At 37.3% G+C, this 18577-nt stretch overlaps 1 protein-coding gene across 8 annotated transcripts in view; it reads right to left on the bottom strand.

The window, feature by feature from the left end:
* Positions 1-5016: 5016 nt before the first annotated feature.
* Positions 5017-18577, bottom strand: part of TFPI (tissue factor pathway inhibitor) — a 47744-nt gene continuing 34183 nt past the window's right edge. For 4 of the 8 annotated variants that reach the window (XM_087919830.1, XM_087919831.1, XM_026696930.2 and 1 more), the window contains 3 exons: positions 17384-17470; positions 9227-9409; positions 5017-7207 (listed from right to left, as the gene is read on the bottom strand). In XM_087919830.1, coding sequence (XP_087775956.1) covers positions 7101-7207; positions 9227-9409; positions 17384-17470 — 377 coding nt within the window. In that variant the 3' untranslated portion in view covers positions 5017-7100. Of the gene's footprint in view, positions 7208-9226; positions 9410-15498; positions 15903-17383; positions 17471-18577 lie in introns of those variants that run through there. The other 4 variants (XM_087919834.1, XM_087919833.1, XM_087919835.1 and 1 more) reach the window with 2 other exon arrangements.

Here is an 18577-nt window from a genome sequence, read left to right as displayed (position 1 = left end):
TATAAAATCAGAAAGCAACAGAAGAAGGAAATGCAGAAGAGAGAATTAGAAGTAGAATGACAAGGGGGTAAAAGGGGAGGGAGAAGATGAGAGGGAAGAAAGGAAGGAAAAGAAGTTATAAAGGACAGAAACAAAATATAGAGAAACAGGGCCTATTTAGAGATAACGGGTGAAAATTTAATGGAAAAAGGGATTCTGCAAAGGTACATAAGATAGTATGGTTATATCAGAAACAGAAATAATTTTAGAAAATATGAAACAATGTATGATTAAATGTCTGATAAAATAGCTATCATAATTCAGTGGAATGCTTGTCAATAAATAAATGTAACAAAAGGCATATTTAATGATTTATAAAACATATGTGAAGAGAAGTAAGGGAAAAATTAATTATGGAGATTATATGTGTTTTTAAGGAAGTATGATATTTAATTGAAAAGAAGTGTTAAAAATGTTTAAGACTTTAATGATTATCAATGATAGAACTGAACTGGAATGGAATAAGGGTTTATAATTACATATATTTACAATCTTTTTTAAAAAAGAATATAGTGTGCATTATAAGAATGTACCAAGCAGAATTCGATTGGAAGTTATGTATTATATATTATATTGAAGGTCATAACCTTAAGGTATATATTGAAGTTTAAATAAGAGTTGAATGGATGTAATTAAAAGATATAAAGGTGTCATACTCCAATTAGTAACTACAGGAGAAAATTAGTTTTATGAGAAAAGATAATATGAAATTGAAACAGAACAGACAAAAGTAAAAATATAATGATTTGAATTGAGATGAGATAATCAAAATAAAATTGAGAAAATAAAAAGAGGGGAGAAACTGTATAGAAAATGTAAAATAGTATAAGATATGGAACAGAATACAAAAAGGAGCATGAAATTGAGTTTTGTGTCTGTATAAGGAATTCAACTCGGGACCATGCTATTTTCAAAAAAGATGTTTTACTTGTATTTTGTATGTGTGAAAACCCAAATAAAACTTTTATTAAATTTTTTTTTGATTCCATGACTTTACAGGTGATGCAGCATAAAGAAATTGGTCTGTAATTTTCAACTAGGCTGGGGTCTCCCTTTTTGAAGATGGGGATGACCGTGACTTGTGACCATAGGTTTGGCAAGGAGCTGGTCCTGAAAGATTTTTCAAAGATTATGCTTAGAGGTTCAGCTAATGACTATTTGAATTGTGAAGGTGCTTGAAAAATGTAACTTATGACCAGTTTTCACACTTATAACTGTCACAGAATCCCCATGGTCATGTGATCAAAATCTGGCACTTGGAAACCAGTATGTACTTACATGTTGTTAGGAGGGGTTCCAATAAGTGAGTAAATGTGGGAAGCCAGATTGGTTTAACAACCATATGATTAACTTCAGTGATTAGTTCAACAACTATGGCAAAAAGGTTATAAAATTGGACACAAATCAATGATCCCATCCTGTTCATACCCACGGATATGGTTAATGAACGGAAACACAACATAAAATCATCTGTTATCTATCTGAGTAAGAGAAGACATATTGAAGAGAATACAAAATTGGAAAAAAGCCATCTTGATATCTCTGTTACCTTCTCACAAACTAAAATTCTCTTTACAAGTTACTTTCATGCAATGGTAGATAATATCACTACATATTACAGTTAGTTTAGTGATATTTAATTGAAAAAAAGGCCAAGATTTGGAATTGAACTCTTTAGACTGGAATTAATGAAAAAAATAAGACAAATTAATCACTAAATTAGAAAACCAAGATAAAGAAATTAGCATTTGCAGACAAGATATCAGGAGCTCTCATTAATTCTCCTTAGAGAACCAGAGTTAAACAAATTGGAAACTAAACTAAAAATAGCTAAAATAGAAATACGTAAAATAATATGAAGTTGACAAGCATACATACATGAGGACTTTAGCAAGAGGATTTAGAAAGAGAAATTAATTTTTTTTTTACTTAAAATTTATTTTGGCATGGATATAGATCAAAATTTGGAAACCCCAAAAATATGCCCAATAAATCCACAAGTACTACAAAAGAGAAAATTGCTACATCATATACTTGTTCATGTATATTAAGACAAAAGAAGCAATACTGGAATTAAAAAGGAGTGATATTCCCTTTGGAGGTGCACTTACTAAGATTCTACTAAATGTACTTCTAGACATACATACAAAGAAGAGAAATCTGAGATTTCTAATTTTTTTCTACAAAAATATTAGATTTTGATATATATGGGATATTTTATTCCATTTAGCAGTCCTTATAGATGATGGCAAAGTTTTTCTATATCCCACTGATGATGCCAAATGTGTGATGACATGGCACAAAGGCAACACAGTCATATAAGCAATAAGAGCCCCTTTATTATCTCCAACTTTGCCCCCCAATGTCCAGGTTACCTTCAGCTAGAGAAAAACTCTCCCACGAACAGCCTTTAACTGTTCAAAATTCAGTCCAAAACAAGGTACATACAACTGTAACTAAAAATCCAAACAAACCAAGCTGAAGTAATTAGCTTGACAGGGCAGGAGAAGGAATTTCAGACTTGAAAGCAAACTCACACAGTTGGAAAAACGCCAGGAACACAGGTAAGCCACGATGATACTGTAGCAGCAAATCTTGCTTCCAAATCAGGACACAAGACCACGAAAGGTTGGAGAATACAGGTTTTATTTGTGCAGTGTTCAGAGCATTAACATGGCAAATTCTGAACCCCCAGCTCTTCCTGAAACAATATTTTTATACCCATTATGACCTCAGCATAGACCTGGGTGTTACTCATACTACATTTCATCAAATAAGGACAATATTGCATACATTTCTACAAAGGAAGTATAAACAGGAAATAACAATATTTTTGATTATTCAATTATCTTATGCTACCAGTTATTTTCCATGTTCACCCTTGTTTACAGTAACATGGTTAATTCAAGTTCCTGAGTTCAGCAATCTTGTGGGTTACACAATGCTATGTTAAGCCAAGCTATGGGAAGCTGGGACCTGTGCTAAATATGACTTGTTGACCTATACTAAATATAAAAAGTGGTTTATATGCTTTATATGAAAAGTGCTTTATATGCTCTTTTGCCACTGCTTCAATACAAGATAACGATACAAGATAAATTCATGTTTGCTCCCAACAGCTTGCTGCATGCAGCTTCCCTTTTAAATACTGTGTTCCCAGCTGCAGCTAATGAAGGGAATCAGGGCCCTTTCCTCCCCCGTAAGCCATGCAAATGATGTTGCTCCCTTCTCCATTCTTCCCTGCGTGCCCTAGGATGAAGAGGGGGTGGGTCTGGGTCTTCCTCTGAATTCCCTCTCCCTTGCTCTACCTCTCCCATGCTCTGCCCAGCTGGACTTTGCCCTTCCCCAATTTCTTCCACAGCCATACTCCCACTCCCTGTCAGCTGTTCAGGTTCCCCCTCTGAGTAAGATTCTGACAGGGGCATGACAAAACGTTCCAGTCATTGGATGCTTCAGACCAAGGGAATGAAGACTAAGGTCAGGTACAATCCCAAAGTGAGACCAGACAGTTGCTACTTCTTCATTAATATGAAAACTATGGATCAATAGCCATAGATGGGTTGAATAGCCATTTTCTTTCAAAAATTAGACTAGAAAAGGACGTTATGTGTCTTCAGGATACAATATTGAAAATACAATTTGGAAAAAAACATAAACCTGTCAGAATGCAAATACAATATCAGAAATTTGGGGTGATGTTTTAATATTGTAACTATGAAATCTTCAGTAGCCTGAATAGAATTTAATATAAGTTGTAAATCTTATTTTGTTATTTATAATATACTACTACTGTTGATATTTGTATAATTGGACTTTAATTGTGACCTCATTTTCAAAACTGTATTAAGTGACTGTATTCAGTCACTTAAAATCAATTAGTGAAATACTGAAAATGTATAAATTCTCCATTTATTCATTTCATATTTTTCTTTATTCTTTTCCACTCCTTTGCTTTTTTATTTATTTTTTAAAATTCCCGATAAAGAAAGACAAAGGTTAAAAAAAACTTTTTTGATAGACTTGATATGGATCTACACAGTTTAAGCATAAGAAACATAAAGTTCTGCACTAAAGTAGAAAAAAACCTGGATGCACATGTACAACATTGGTCTTATTGAAGTCAGCAGTAGTACTTGTGAGAGTCTTGTGTCTGGGTAGATTGAGAGATTAAGCACGAGTCAGCAGTGTGCTGCAGCTGCTAAAGATAGTGATACAATCTTGGGATGCATCCATAGAGGTATAGTATCAAGATAATGGGAAGTGATAGTGGACTGCTTATCTCCAAATGTTTATGCCTGTCTGGTCAGATAAAGTAGGGTGAGTACATGCCAGGTCCCATTTATTAAACAACATACAACATACAGTATATGATATACTACAACAGAATTGGAAGGAAGCTTGGAGGTCTTCTAGTCCAACCCCTGCTCAAGCCCTGTGGCATTCCAGACAAATAGCTGTTCAATCTCTTCTTGAAAACCTTCAATGATGGACCAACTCCAACTCCCAGAGGTAAGATGTTCACTGATTAATTGTCCTGTCTAATTGTCCTGATTAATTGTCCTGTCAGGATATTTCTCCTTTATTCTAGGAATTTGGGTTTTCTAGGATTATCTTTGATACTCGCCTTGCCCTCAGGTGCTTTGGAGAATGGATCAGACCCTCAAGTACTGGAAGACTGCTATTGTAACACCCCTAGTCCTTCTTTTCATTAGATTAGGCATATCTAGTTCACCATCTTACAAGATCTGGGAGTTACAGTTACTTGATTGCAATACCTGTCTTCTAGAATGCCCCCTCTCTCCATCATAACTTCCCATCCTTATATTGCTCTGTCATTTACTCACAACCTGGTTGTTCTCCCAGGACTTATTTATTCCCTTCTACTCACTTTAGTTTTGTTTAAATTTGGTTGCCCACAGTCATTGAGGAGTTGGACAGTCTCAAAATTGAAATAAATAAACACACAGTTACTACAAATTTTGGAATAAAGTTTAATGTGGTTTGGATATTGTAACAGAATCTTGAAGGCCTGTACAAGGCCCCTTAGTTCAAGTAACACATTCAATAAGTTTTTTTGAATTTCTGTTTCTGACTTGAACCTCCCCAGAAATCAAATATCTTTCCTCAGCCTTTTCTTGTGCTGTCTCTGAGTCAAATGAGCATTTCATCACAATTCCCCACAAATACCAATCCTCAATTCTTCTTTCAGGTTCACTCTCTTCTTTTCTATACACAATCATTTAACATGCTCTATTTCATTCCCTCCTGGGTGTAAAGATTTCTTAGTGCCCTCCTTTCCTAATTCAACCCAAGTTTAATTAAAAACAGTGATTTGATAGAAAGACTAAAGAGAGTTTATATACATCTTGAAGACATTGACCTGATAAAAAAGAAATGTAACAGTACATTATGTATTTATGAATATAACATATATTTTTAAAAAACAGTGTTCTTGACTATTCTTATATATGATAAAGGGATAAAGTAAATTCAAAGCTGTTTACTAAATATAGAATTTGGTAGTACATATTTATAGAAAGTAAAATGAATTAATCTGATTTATCTTTTTAAAAAAGAAGCAATGAGTTTAAAAACCTGCAGTAAAATACACAAATGCCTAAATATCAGGGCTTTATATATTGCTTTTGATAGAATATTTACACTAAAAAAAACAAAGAAGTCAATCTTGATATGACTGCTTTAAAAAAACCTCTGAAGGTGCTAGTTGTGCACCCATTTGGACTGAATGTCTTATGGGGATTCTTTAATCATTCAGGTCCCAAAGGTGCTTTTTCAAGAGGCAACTGGACTTCCTGGGTTTTCTTTGAAAAAACTTGGATGAGAAGTGAAACATCTTCAGAGGAAAACCAGAAAGTTCAGTTGCCTCTTGAAAAAGCATTTTTGGGATTTGCACTGAATCCAGATTTTTGTACAGTTGTACTAAACCGTGTGTTTATTTAAACCTTTGGCTTTTAAAATAGAAATTTAAATGAAATTGAAGTCTTGACTTTTGTGACCTGGAAAGCACTTCTTATTCATTTCTTCTTGTATATTTTTGTAACAAAACACCATCCATCTTATTTTCAAGATTTATTACATTTGCAATAAGCTGATGTTAACATTTCTCTGCTAAATTTAACTAAATTTCTTTTCCTAAATTTCTCGATTCTAGAGTACCTAATGATTGAAATTTCTAAACTGTATTAATTGTCATAAAGGGTCAATGATTAAAATATATCCAAAGGAGTCCAATACAGGTAGTCCTCGACTTACAACAGTTCATTTATTGACTGTTCAAAGTTATACAACATCACTGAAAAAGTGACATGATTGTTTTTCATACTAACAATCATTACAGTATTCCTATCGTCATGTGATCGAAATTCAGATGCTTGGCAGCTGACTCATATTTATGACAGTTGCAGTGATCCTGGGGCCATGTGATTAACTTCTGCAACCTTCTGACAAGCATAGTCAATGGGGAATCCAGATTCACTTAACAACTGTGTTACTAATTTAACAAGTGCAATGATTTCACTTAACAAATGTAGCAAGAAAAGTCATAAAATTGGTCAAAATCCATTTAACAAATGTCTCACTAACAATAGAAATTTTGGGCTCAGTTGTAGTCGTAAGTCGAGGAATACCAGTATTCTATTGTCCAAGGATCCATACAGCGTGGAATCAGGCAAATCAATCACCTCGTGGGAATAAAACAGATTGATCTGCAGTCACAATCCTGTATATTCAGCAAATTCTGTATCATGTACAAATCAGAGTGATTAGATAGTGTCAGATTAAGAAGATAAAGTGAGCTAGCTCTGGGTCACAGCCTTTTATTCTGCAATTCTATGTAACAATCATAGAAAAAAAAGTCACAGCATTAATTTTACAGTAAAAAGGTTGGCTTCTGCCTGGCAAATCCCTAAGGGAATAGAAAGACATCAAGGTTGCTATATGAAACCTTGATAAATATGCACAATGTTAAATAAAGTGGGTAATACAAGAATAGTAGATGTCTTCAAATGAAACTTTTTCAGAGCAGTTTAATTATATAGTGCTTAAATCCTTTCAATAACAATTTCCCTATCCATCAGCTTGACTAGTTGTTTCTTTCTTTTCCGACTCATTTTCATGACACCTTTTTGTCCCTTCTTTGAAATGAAACCTGGGAGAAAAGAAAAGAAATGACGAAATGTACTAAACAGCGTGCCATATTTTTCTCTTTCTGTCTCCACCTCAATTTCCCGCCTTTTCTTTTGTTGCTTCTTTCTCCCCCTAATTATATATTACAAACTCCTTGAATTGGGAACATTAAAAAAAAACAGCTGTCACAATTTAGGACTGACAATATATAGCAATTGTTCAGGTAGCTGAAAGCATTATGACAGGGATATTGATGCCTTTGATGTACCTACCCATTTCTATTCGGACAAATAAAAGATTAGCAAACCGAAAGGCACAGCATGCTCTTTTGGGTGGGAGGACCCAGGAAGTGGCTTTCTTTTATCATGATACCTGTCCTCTAGAATACTATTCCCCTCAAGATTTGTATAATCCCTACCCTGACCTTAATTAAACAAGCCCTCAAGGCTTGCCCCCCAGTGTTGGGTTACAGTAAGTAATAGAACAACTGTGTGATGTTTTGGTGTTGTTTCTCCAAATTCTTCTTTTTAAAGTTTCATTCATTCATATTTTTTATTGTTTTATTTTGTAAAAGAATTGTAAAAAAATAGGGTAGCCTATAGAATGAATGGAAGCTCATATCAAAAGCACAAGGGGATAGTTCTCTTTGGAATCATCTCCAGCCCTCTGGAAAAATAAAAGTTATATCTATCCCTAACTGGGAGTTCTTCCAGATGACTTTTTAAAAAGATTTTTTTATCCTGCCTTTATTATCTTTATAAATAACTCAGGGTGGTGAATGTACCGAATACACCTTCCTCCTTATATTTTCCCCACAACAACTCAACGTTGGGCTGAGAGAGAGAGAGAGACTGGCTCAAAGTCACCAAGCTGGCTTTCATGCCTAAAACAGGACTAGAACTCAAAGTCTTCTGATTTCTTGGCTACCACCTTCACCACTACACCAAACAGGCTCTCTTTATTTATCACAAGTGTATTCCATTCTTCCTGTATAGAGATCAGTGCATTGTATATGTCCCAAACCCTAGATATATTCCATAGTCTTATAAATTAGTGTGAACTAGGTTATTGAAATAAGAATTAATGAAATCAACAGAATAGCAATATCAATAGCACTTAGAATTATATACCGCTTCACAGTGCTTTACATCCCTCTCTAAGCATATCAGCATATCGCCCCCAACAATCTGGGTCCTCATTTTACCCACCCTGGAAGGATGGAAGGCTGAGTCAACCTTGAGCCTGGTGAGATTTGAACTGGCAAATTGTAGGCAGCCAGCAGTCAGCAGAAGTAGTCTGCAGTACAGCACTCTAACCACTGTGCCACCAAGGCTCAAATATCAAGCTTCTAGGATCCTAAGTCAGGTGCTTAAGCCACTACCCCCTCACTATATGTGGCATTCAAGAGATGCTTCGAAATAGAACATGGATGGGGGGCCTTCGTGAGTATGTCAAAATACAATTCAAAGAGCTATAGCCAGCATCATTGATAGGGAGAGAAGGTGAAAATTTAGCAACATCTTAGGAGGTTTCCAGCCCATTAGATTAACAAAGCATACTGATTAGTTGTTATTGAAATCTTAAAGGCTTGTGTGTTGCACTTAAATTCCTACCATGAGACAGTGTGAATCTTTCCTATTGAGCTGTGCTAATAGTTGTGTTCTGGGCTTCCAGACCATGCATTTGTTTAAAATGAATAACATAACAAACTTCTTTGACTTGTGTACTCAGTTGTAATAATTTACGAATGAAGGCAACTATATGTGTCCCAGGATAATGTTGCTCGATCCAATCTGGGTCAGTCACCGGGACCAGAAGTTTAGCCTTCTGAGCTTTCGGACTTGTGCTGGAGTCCATCTCCAGGGAACTTCTCTCCTATTCCAGTACATATTCCAATAGAGAGAAGTTCCCTGAAGATGGACTTCAGCACAAGTTCAAAAGTTTGGAAGAGAAAACCATTGGTCCCAGAGACCGACCCAGATTGGATCTTGCAGTAACACTTTAGCAAAGAATATTTCAACACAAATGCTTGCAACTATACCTTTCTTACACATCTTCACACATGCCTTCCTAGAAGTAAAATTATTTTCATTCCCACCACATCCAGTGTAGCTGAATGGACGGCATCTTCCAATAGTTAGATTATAGAAGAATCGTTTCTCATTTGCTTTGCAAAGACCTCTGTCCATGGGCATCACACAAAGAGAAGGGAGCAGGGATAACTCTAGACATAGTAAGTAAGAAAACATGGTGAGAAATAGAATCGTAGATTCTGGTGTTGTATTTTTGGTTCTATGATAAATACACATTTTTCCAATATTGCACTGCAGTTCTCAGAATTTAAAATTTATGTGTGTGTGTGTGTGTGTGTATGTTGGGGAGATTTTTTAAAATCAAAGGAAAGTGTCAAAATTGAATGTGATTATAAATGCATAAAAGCATGAAACTGTGAAATACAGATACTTAATACTTGTCATACAATATAAATAGACTTAAAAATAACAATAAAAAGGAAGCGAAATTCATAAAGGCATGAACACAAACAAACAGTAAAATAAATCACAAAAAGAACTGAATTTTCATGATAAAATCACAGGGTTTTTTAAAATCCCAGATTATCTCTATCTCATGCTCTCCAAATGTGATGGACCCCGTTCCCCACCCAATAAGGGCCAATGGATATGAAGGCTGTGGATGATAGGAATTTTTAGTCAAGTGAGCCTAGATTGCCAGTTTCTGGCAATGCTGTGCTGTGTTAATAAATCTGACTTCCAAGACAGGTCATGTAATGCTTCTAGCTATTGTTCCAATTCAGTGTATAGTTTCTAGACTTGACCAATGTCAACAAAAGTGTTTATTTTTTGAAATACTGTATCTCATTAAAACCCACTGCAAAATTGTATTTAAGCATCACATTCCATTATTTACAAGGTCACTCCTTTCATAAGCCTCCCGTTTTCACATGCTTGTGAAAAATGCACTCTAGCAGCTAAAATTGTTTTCTTAAACTTTGATGTTTCGAGAAACTACAAAACTCCAATGACATTCAGCACTTCTGAAACTTGCCCAGTTTAGAAGAACACTATCTGTTTGAAGACAAGGAAGGAAGACTGAAAAACAGTTTGAGATAATCAAACAAAGAAAAAAAGAGAGATAACTGCAGACAAATGGATGAGAAGCTTATAGAAGGCATACTGCAGCTCTGACTTAAAAGTTCGGGGAAAACTAGATAAATTGATTTCTGCTAGTGAGCCTTCTCTAGCCAGGTCAGACACTAAGAGTTCTGGCCCCATAGCACTCGCACCAAAAACTAGGACCGAGAACTAGAAGAAGCACTGGCCAGTGAAGCTGGTAGTCATTTTAATTCCTTATTATATTGCTGCAAACTGATATTTTTATTAGAGTATTACCAAACACACACAGACACAGACACACAGAGTATCCAATTACATTAGCAGTATTCAGCAACAATCCCAACAAATGTCAGGTTTCTGGAGCAATCAAACAATCTCTGGTTCTGACATTGACTGCACTACGTTATGCAAAGCCTGTAGTATTTCTCCTGAAAGACAATTGTACTTTGCTTGTGCCTGGAAACAAAACCAAAATGCAGTTTATGGGGTAATTTTACAATTGGATTCATGGTCCTTCCTATCATTAGATCCCGGATACCTTCAGAGGTGACTTCAAGCATAAAAACAAATAGACTAGCACAAAACAACTATAAAAGTGATACAGTCTTCATGAAACTAACCTGTAAATAATCTTGTCTTCTGAAACAGCCATGAAAGAGAAACAGCAATATGTTTATCTGGTGCAAAGATGCCAGTGATTTGTGTGAGGAATAAGAAGGTTTTATTAAACTTAAGCAAAGCAAGCACTGGTCATTGGAGGCTTTAAGGGCCTTGATTTTCTAGGCCTAAAGTAATGATACAGATAGTACTATGATATACAAACCTAACCAGGTTCATAGCTTGTAAAAAAAAAAGGCAACAAAAATCCGAAGCTGAAATTATTTTACAAAACTCAGTAAAATCCTAAATTATATTTATTTGCTGCTAGGTTACAGGAAAAAAAACCCAGTGGAAACATATGAAATAGCAATTTGCTTATAACATGTCAGGAAGGAAATTTCTTCCTCAGTCATTTTAAACTAAACATAGAGAACACATCTTTTCACTGAATAGAAATTCATGTTGTGATTCTGAGGGGGTCCTTTCCTATGAAATTATTGAAAGAGCTTTTCTTCAGTGACTTTCATGCTCTTTGCACAGAACATGCAGGACTTTTTAATTTAAACTCACTTCCAGATTATCCCAGTGGTTGACTGAAGGAATTTTGATATCAGGAGAATGCGAATTAGGAGCTTAATTCTACCCTGGGATGATGACACACCTTTGCATATCATGGCCCCTTCCTTTAAGGAACAATGGATGAAAACTAAACAAGGGGAGAAGCAATCTAAAACTAAGGACAATTTTTATAACAGAACAATTTAAAACTAAGGAGAATTTTCCTAACAGTTAGAACAATGAATCAATGCAAGTTTGCCTTGCCTTCAAAAGTCGTGGGTGCTCTATCAGTGGAGGTTTTTAAGAAGAGATTGGACAGCCACTTGCCTGGAATAGTATAGAGTCTCCTGCTCAAGCAGGGGTTTGGACTAAAAGACCCGAAGATCCCTTCCAACTGTGTTATTCTAAGCTCTATATTATGTTAGCAGAGCCATTTCCTAGAACAACATGAGGTGTTTCTTAATGCCCAGCATGCATTTTGAATTTATTCTTTTGCCTCTTCTTGTTGTGGTTAGCCAGCAGCAGGTGCAGACAGCTGAGGAGACCGAGAACTCAGATGAGGGACCAGGACCATTAGGGAATGGATTGCTGCCTTCAGAGATTGTGGGGGTTGGCAACAGTGATGAGGAGGTTCCCAAGGAGCCTGTGCCAAGTGCGTGTGCGTGCAGGATTGCTCACAGGAAAGAGCAGCTGAAACAGCATGGGCGACTCAGGAGTAAGGCTGCAAGGTAATGGCCCCTCCTTCAAGAAGATAAAAGGCAGCTGTGAAGCGAATGTTCTTTGCAGGAAGCAAAATGTTTTAAAACTCAGCCTCGTGGACATTACAGTGTCTTAATTTGGTGTTTGAAGACTCTTGTGTTGTGAAATATTTCTTATCTGTGATTCTTGGCAGTCTCGTACAGTTTGGGCAAGGTTTTGTTTATCAAAATTAATTCGTTTGCAGCAGCCTTTTAACCGCGGATTCGTAAGACTCATTAAAAGGTTTCTGTTCCCTTTGGTTATTGTTTGTCTTACTGGAAAAGGGTTTGGGTCAGAACACTTCTGTGAAGATTACCAAAGAGAATAAAGCCAATAGAGACACATACATACACACTGACTCACGCAAATATACATGCAAAGAGAAACAGCATGAAGCCAAAGAAAGTAGCTAAATAGGTGGATTAAATTCTGTGCATAAAATTTTTCCTATCTATAATGGAGCATTATCTACTGCCATTAGACCATTCAGAAACAGCATTATGACAGTCGTGACAACATGACTGAAGCCCTGTCTCTTTGCCTATGCATGTGACATCAACTCATATAAGAAGGGCTAGAACATCAATCACATTGCTGTGATCAGCATTTTGTCTTTTTTGACTCCGTCCCCATAAAACTTCTGCTGCTGCCCAGGACACTTTTTCCAAATTTCAAATGTTTGTGTGTCTCTCTGTGTGTATCTTTCTCTTTGTGTATGTATGTGTGTATTTCATACTCCTGCTGTAAGGATTATGATAGCTAATTATGAAATACCATTTTCCATTAAAATATGCAATTAACCATTAACACAGCAGTCGTAAATTGGTGATTTTATTTAACTAACCCAAAGAATACTTGGTGGCTGGCTGTTTTGTTAAGGAATGATACTATAAGAGTCAGTTGACCCAGAAAGAAACTATAGTACTTTATCAGACTATCTGGACTCAGAGATAATAGCAACATTTCATGCCTTATTATAGCCATTTACAAACAGTTCATAAATTTATGGCATCTTCAAATCTATTTCATTAGAGTGAATTTTTTATCTAAGTTTATCCATATAATTATCTGATTATTTTTGCCACTTATCAAGAAGATTGCAACACAAGCAAAAAGGGCAAATTAAATTGTTTCCATTAATTGGCATTGTATCTAATTAGGCATTTAGAAGCAGATACATTGGTGTTGTGTGTGTGTGTGTGTGTGTGTCTGAGTAATGTAGAAGTATTTCTTGACTGGTTACTTAGCAAATGTTTGAAGTTACAGCAGACACACACCACAGCAGAAAACACCCCATAGTTGTTTGCCCTTACGACCAATCACAGGGATGCTACAGGACATCCCCAGCCTATCTGGCCCTCTCCATTCTCCCCACCAGGCCCCACACTCTCTTCCTTACCTATCATCCACTTGCCTATTGAAAAACGTGTACACTTGCCTGTTGTGGCTCCGGGCTTGGATTCAGCTCCTGTGATTGATATGAGTTCAAGTGAAGAGGTTATGTCAGAACAATATGAACCAGCCTGGCTTACTGATTGGACTGATAACCAGGATGAGGAGATGGACGTGACAAAGGATGACAGACCTGATGTATTAGAATTGTCAGGACCTTTGATCTCCTCTGGTTCCTTATCTGATCAACAGCCGGGAATGGCTGACAGGGAAGTTTTGAGAGAGTCTTCTAGTGGAGATGAGAACTTGGAAAATTTGTGGTTAAATGTAAAAAATAGAAGACAGTTGAAAAGGCAAAATCAGCTGGAGCAAATGAGAAGGGCAAGTCAGTAAATTAGCATGTTGCCTTAATGAGTATAAAAGGACACAGCTGGGCTGGTATATTTCGCCAGGAACAAAATGACTATTTGAGTGAGGACGTTACAGCAAAGAGCTCTGAGGCTGAGGATTTATTGCCAGGACTGGTTTGCCGGACAGAGTAAAGATTTATGCTGTGGTTTCTGCCAGCCGTTATCTTGTAAGACTTCTTTCCGTTTGATTTAATTGTGAAACGGCTGCTTTCTGTTTTGTTCGTTTGAATTTCGAAGGGGAGTCATAACATTATTGTTCCTGGCGAAATGTACCAGCCCAGCTGTGTCCTTTTATACTCATTAAGGCAACGTGCTAATTTACTGACTTGCCTTTCTCATTTGCTCCAGCTGATTTTGCCTTTTCAACCGTCTTCTATTTTTTACATTTAACCACAAATTTTCCAAGTTCTCATCTCCACTAGAAGACTCTCTCAAAACTTCCCTGTCAGCCATTCCCGGCTGTTGATCAGATAAGGAACCAGAGGAGGTCAAAGGTCCTGACAATTCTAATACATCAGGTCTGTCGTCCTTTGTCATGTCCATCTCCTCATCCTGGTTATCAGTCCAATCAGTAAGCCAGGCTGGTTCATATTGTTCTGACATAACCTCTTCACTTGAACTCATATCAATCACAGGAGCTGAATCCAAGCCCAGAGCCACAACACTTGCCTATCAAAGAACTTGTACACTTGCCTTTTGAAGAACTCTGGAGTTTGTAAGTGATTTGTTGCTGGGTTGTGTGGTGAGGTTTCAGAATTGTGGCTGCTTGGAAAATGCCACCTCTGGGTTCATGCCACTCAGCCGAGCAAGAAAACAGCTTGCTTTGCTTCCAAACTACAGAGCTCTTCAAAAGGTAGGTGCATAGTGGATGACATGAGATAAGGAAAAGGGTATTGGGCCCAGTGGGATGGAAAGCAGGCCCAAGGCTTGTGGGGTCTCTGAGGAGCAGGAAGTGGAACATGGGATGCCTTAAGGGTGGGGAAGGCTTTGGAAGGCCTGAGTCAGGGTCTCCTCCAAGGGCCCAAGCCACCCCATGCTTTGCTTAATGATCCACACGCTCATTTAACAACCACATTGGGAAGAGCAGGGATGATCCCGTGGGTACTTCACTTAATGAGCATCATGATTTCTGACTGTAATGGGCAGGCTGCATTACAGTCATGACCTGAAGACTACCTCACCAGGATTTTGTGATTCTGTTAGACTGTTCCTCCATAGAAGTGTCAAGATATTCTTAGAAGATAGTGCTTCTAAGTTCTAAGAACTAGAATTAAGAACTTCTAAGATACCATGATTTCCCACCAATATGTACTTCTGATTGGACAGGTTTAAGTTTTGAGTGGGTTCTCCAAATTCAACAGCAGGTCCTTGCCAAAGCAAGGGGGAAGAATCAACATAAAGATGTGAGATGTATTTAACTGCTCAATCAGGGCCAACACCAAGACTAAGCAAAACAACAACAAAACAGTATTGTCAATTACTCTCAAAACAGTTTTAATGCTTTATTTATTTATCTACTCAGAACATTTCTGTACCACCCTTCATCCTGATTGGATTTTGGCTGACACAAGAATGCCTTCGCTCCATCCCATTACTGGATTAGATGATTATAGACCAAGCAAGGCTCTATGTCCTGTGATGAACGAAGACAGGATGTAGAAAGACCACACAGCACTTTCCCATCATGGGCAGTCCCAAAGTTCATTAAGAAGATCTCCCTGGACTTCTCTCACATGCACTCCAGATTTCTAGCCAGCATGCATAATCCACAAACTACCAGTCAGTTCCCAGAAGCACATCTGAATGAAAGTGCAGATGGCCAGCAGAAAAATATAGCAACCGTGATCAGTCTTTTTCCAGCTGTTCCTTTCTCCCTGATGTACAACTGTGGATCATAAAAGTGAGAAACCTCAATCTCCAGTATGGCATATACTCATGGAAAACAATGGCAACAAATCTTTCAAAGAAAGTTTTCAGACAAAAAAAATATCAGGAAAGAAAAAATGAGCAAAAACAACAAAAGGGATTTATTTCTGCCACTAACAATTAATTACCTCAGAAATATTAGTATTTATTATTTCTTTCCTGATATTTATATATCCCAGTCTCAAGACTCTAGGAGGTACGCAGAATAGTTAGGTAACAATTAGAAACAGAACTTAAATAAAACTCTGGTTTAATTTATTGAGGATTTTATAGTCTATATTTTTGTTTTGGCTTCCCTGGACACATCCATGTTTCCTCAGTGACATTTGGAGTCATTTGCCTAGCAAAGTAGTGCCACTGATTCCTTAAGGCAGAAAGCAGTAAAATACAAATCTAGCACATTCAGAAGGAATAATCTGTCAGGTAACATGTTAGGTAGCTAGCATGTATTGTGTGACTATTCCCATGCTGCAAAGGCATGTTAGAAATTTGAGATTTCCTTGGTAAATTATAGTTGTGCGGTGGATCAGTCAAAACAGAAATTCCAAGAAATTTCTACCATACCCAGTATTAGTTAGCAGAGCTGAATATGTTCTTGGCTATTTCCAGTTAGGATAAATAATATAGTATGCACTATGTGACGCTGGTTAAGGAAGCTTCATATATTCACATATTATGGTTCCTTTCTATTTAGGCATTATATATGAGAGTGATGAAAAGGGAACTTTACCATCTTTTAGGACAGTGGTGGTTAACCTTTGGGGGCTCCTTTTCTGAAAATTGTGCATGCCACCCAGAAGGCAATGCGCGTGCCACCCTGCACATGCTCATGCAATCTCCCCGCAGCCCCCTTACCTGCACTGGGCACCTCCCAGCTGATTTTTGGCCCGTTTGAGGCCTTTTTCGGCCTCCCAGAGGCTCGCGAGAAGCCTTTGCAGCCTTTGGAAGATGAAAAACAGGCCTGTTTCTTCACTTCCGGTATTTCTGGAAATACAGGAAGTGACAAAATAGGCCTGTTTTTTGGCCTCCAAAGGCTGCAGAGATTTCCCTGGAGCCTCTGGGAAGCCGAAAAAGGGCCGAAAATCAGCTGAGAGGCACGCGCACGTGCAGTGCAGGTAAATTTGGCTGGGGCTCGCGAGCCATAGATTTGCCATCACCGTTTTAGAAGAACAATAAAATGCACAGAGTAGCAGCTTTTCCATGGAGGGAGGGCAAAAACACCTGATTTTTAAAAAGCAAGTATACAGATGATAGAATAAAGAGGAAATTTTTAAAAATGGAGGAATCGATCACCAAGTTTTGGAGAAACCTCCGTTAGTTATTAAACTGAATGCCCTTCAGAATCATGAGAAGCAAAGTAGAAACATGACAGGGAAAAATTCAGATGAGAACAGTAGAGTGAACCCGATTCTTACTCAGGCATAAACTATTAATACATACCTTGCTTTATAAGTGGAGCACTATTATTACTAATAGTACTAAAAACCATGTGATCATCATCTATTTTTAGGGAATTGGCTGAGGGGACTGAAATAAAAAAAAGTCTGATCAAAATGGTATATTGGGACAGAGAAAACAGTCATTAACATCTATTTACTACCCCAAGGCTGTAGTTTCCTGAAATTCTCTTTTCATTTGAACTTAGTTAAACATAAGGAACAGTTTTCACTTCATATTCATTTGTTTACATTAAACTGAAAAAGGAGTTTATTCCCCACCTTCTGTTCTACCTCATACTAACTTGTTAATGCATTGTTTATAGCAATAGCCCTTAGACTTATATACCGCTTTATAGTGCTTTACTGCCCTCTCTAAGCAGTTTAGAGTGAGCATATTGCCCCCAGCAATTTGGGTCCTCATTTTGGAAAGATGGAAGGCTGAGTCAACCCTGAGCCTGGTGGAATTTGAACTGTCAAATTGTAGGCAGCTGGCTGCAGAAGTAGCTTGCAGTACTGCACTCTAACCACTGCGCCACAAAGCTCATCTAACTCATTATGTAGCTCTTTCAGTGAATACTTCAGGACTCCTTATCATCTTTGCTTTTTCTCCCCAATTATGAAAGCACATGCTATCAACCGCCCATACATGCAACCTTTAAACTGAACATGAATAAATTTCCGTTGCAACTCAGCAGACACGCTATCGTTCCCACATGCTTTGAATTCTATTAATTCCAAATTCTATTGAAGCAGTGGGAAAATTACACATAAAGCACTTTTGTATTTGGTGGGGTCCCCCAGTTCCCCAAGGCTTTGATTAGTACAATGTTGTGTAAAACCTCAAGGTTATTGAACCAAGGAACTAACCATATTACAGTAAACAAGGGTGGATATGGAAAATAACAGATGGTGTAAGATAAAATGAGTAATTATATGTACTTCTCTTTTCCTGGTATATATGTAATTCTCCTTTGTTGGTATAGTTTAATAAAAGTAACGCCCTGGGCTAAGCTGAGGTCATGATATGTATAAAAGTGATGCCTCAGGAAGAGCCAGGGGTTCAGAATTTGCCATTCTAATGCTCTGAGCCTTGTGCGCAAATAAAAACATGTATTCTCCAACCTTTCGTGGTCTTGTGTCCTAATTTGGAAACAGGATCTATTGCAACACTATCAGCCATTGGTATTTTAGCCAA

This window comes from Pseudonaja textilis, chromosome 1, assembly GCF_049901715.1.
Source record: "Pseudonaja textilis isolate UNSWEBS1 chromosome 1, rPseTex1.2, whole genome shotgun sequence".
NCBI lineage: Eukaryota > Metazoa > Chordata > Lepidosauria > Squamata > Elapidae > Pseudonaja > Pseudonaja textilis.
Note: the sequence above shows the minus strand (reverse complement) of the source record. Positions and strands in the feature narration are given on the sequence as shown.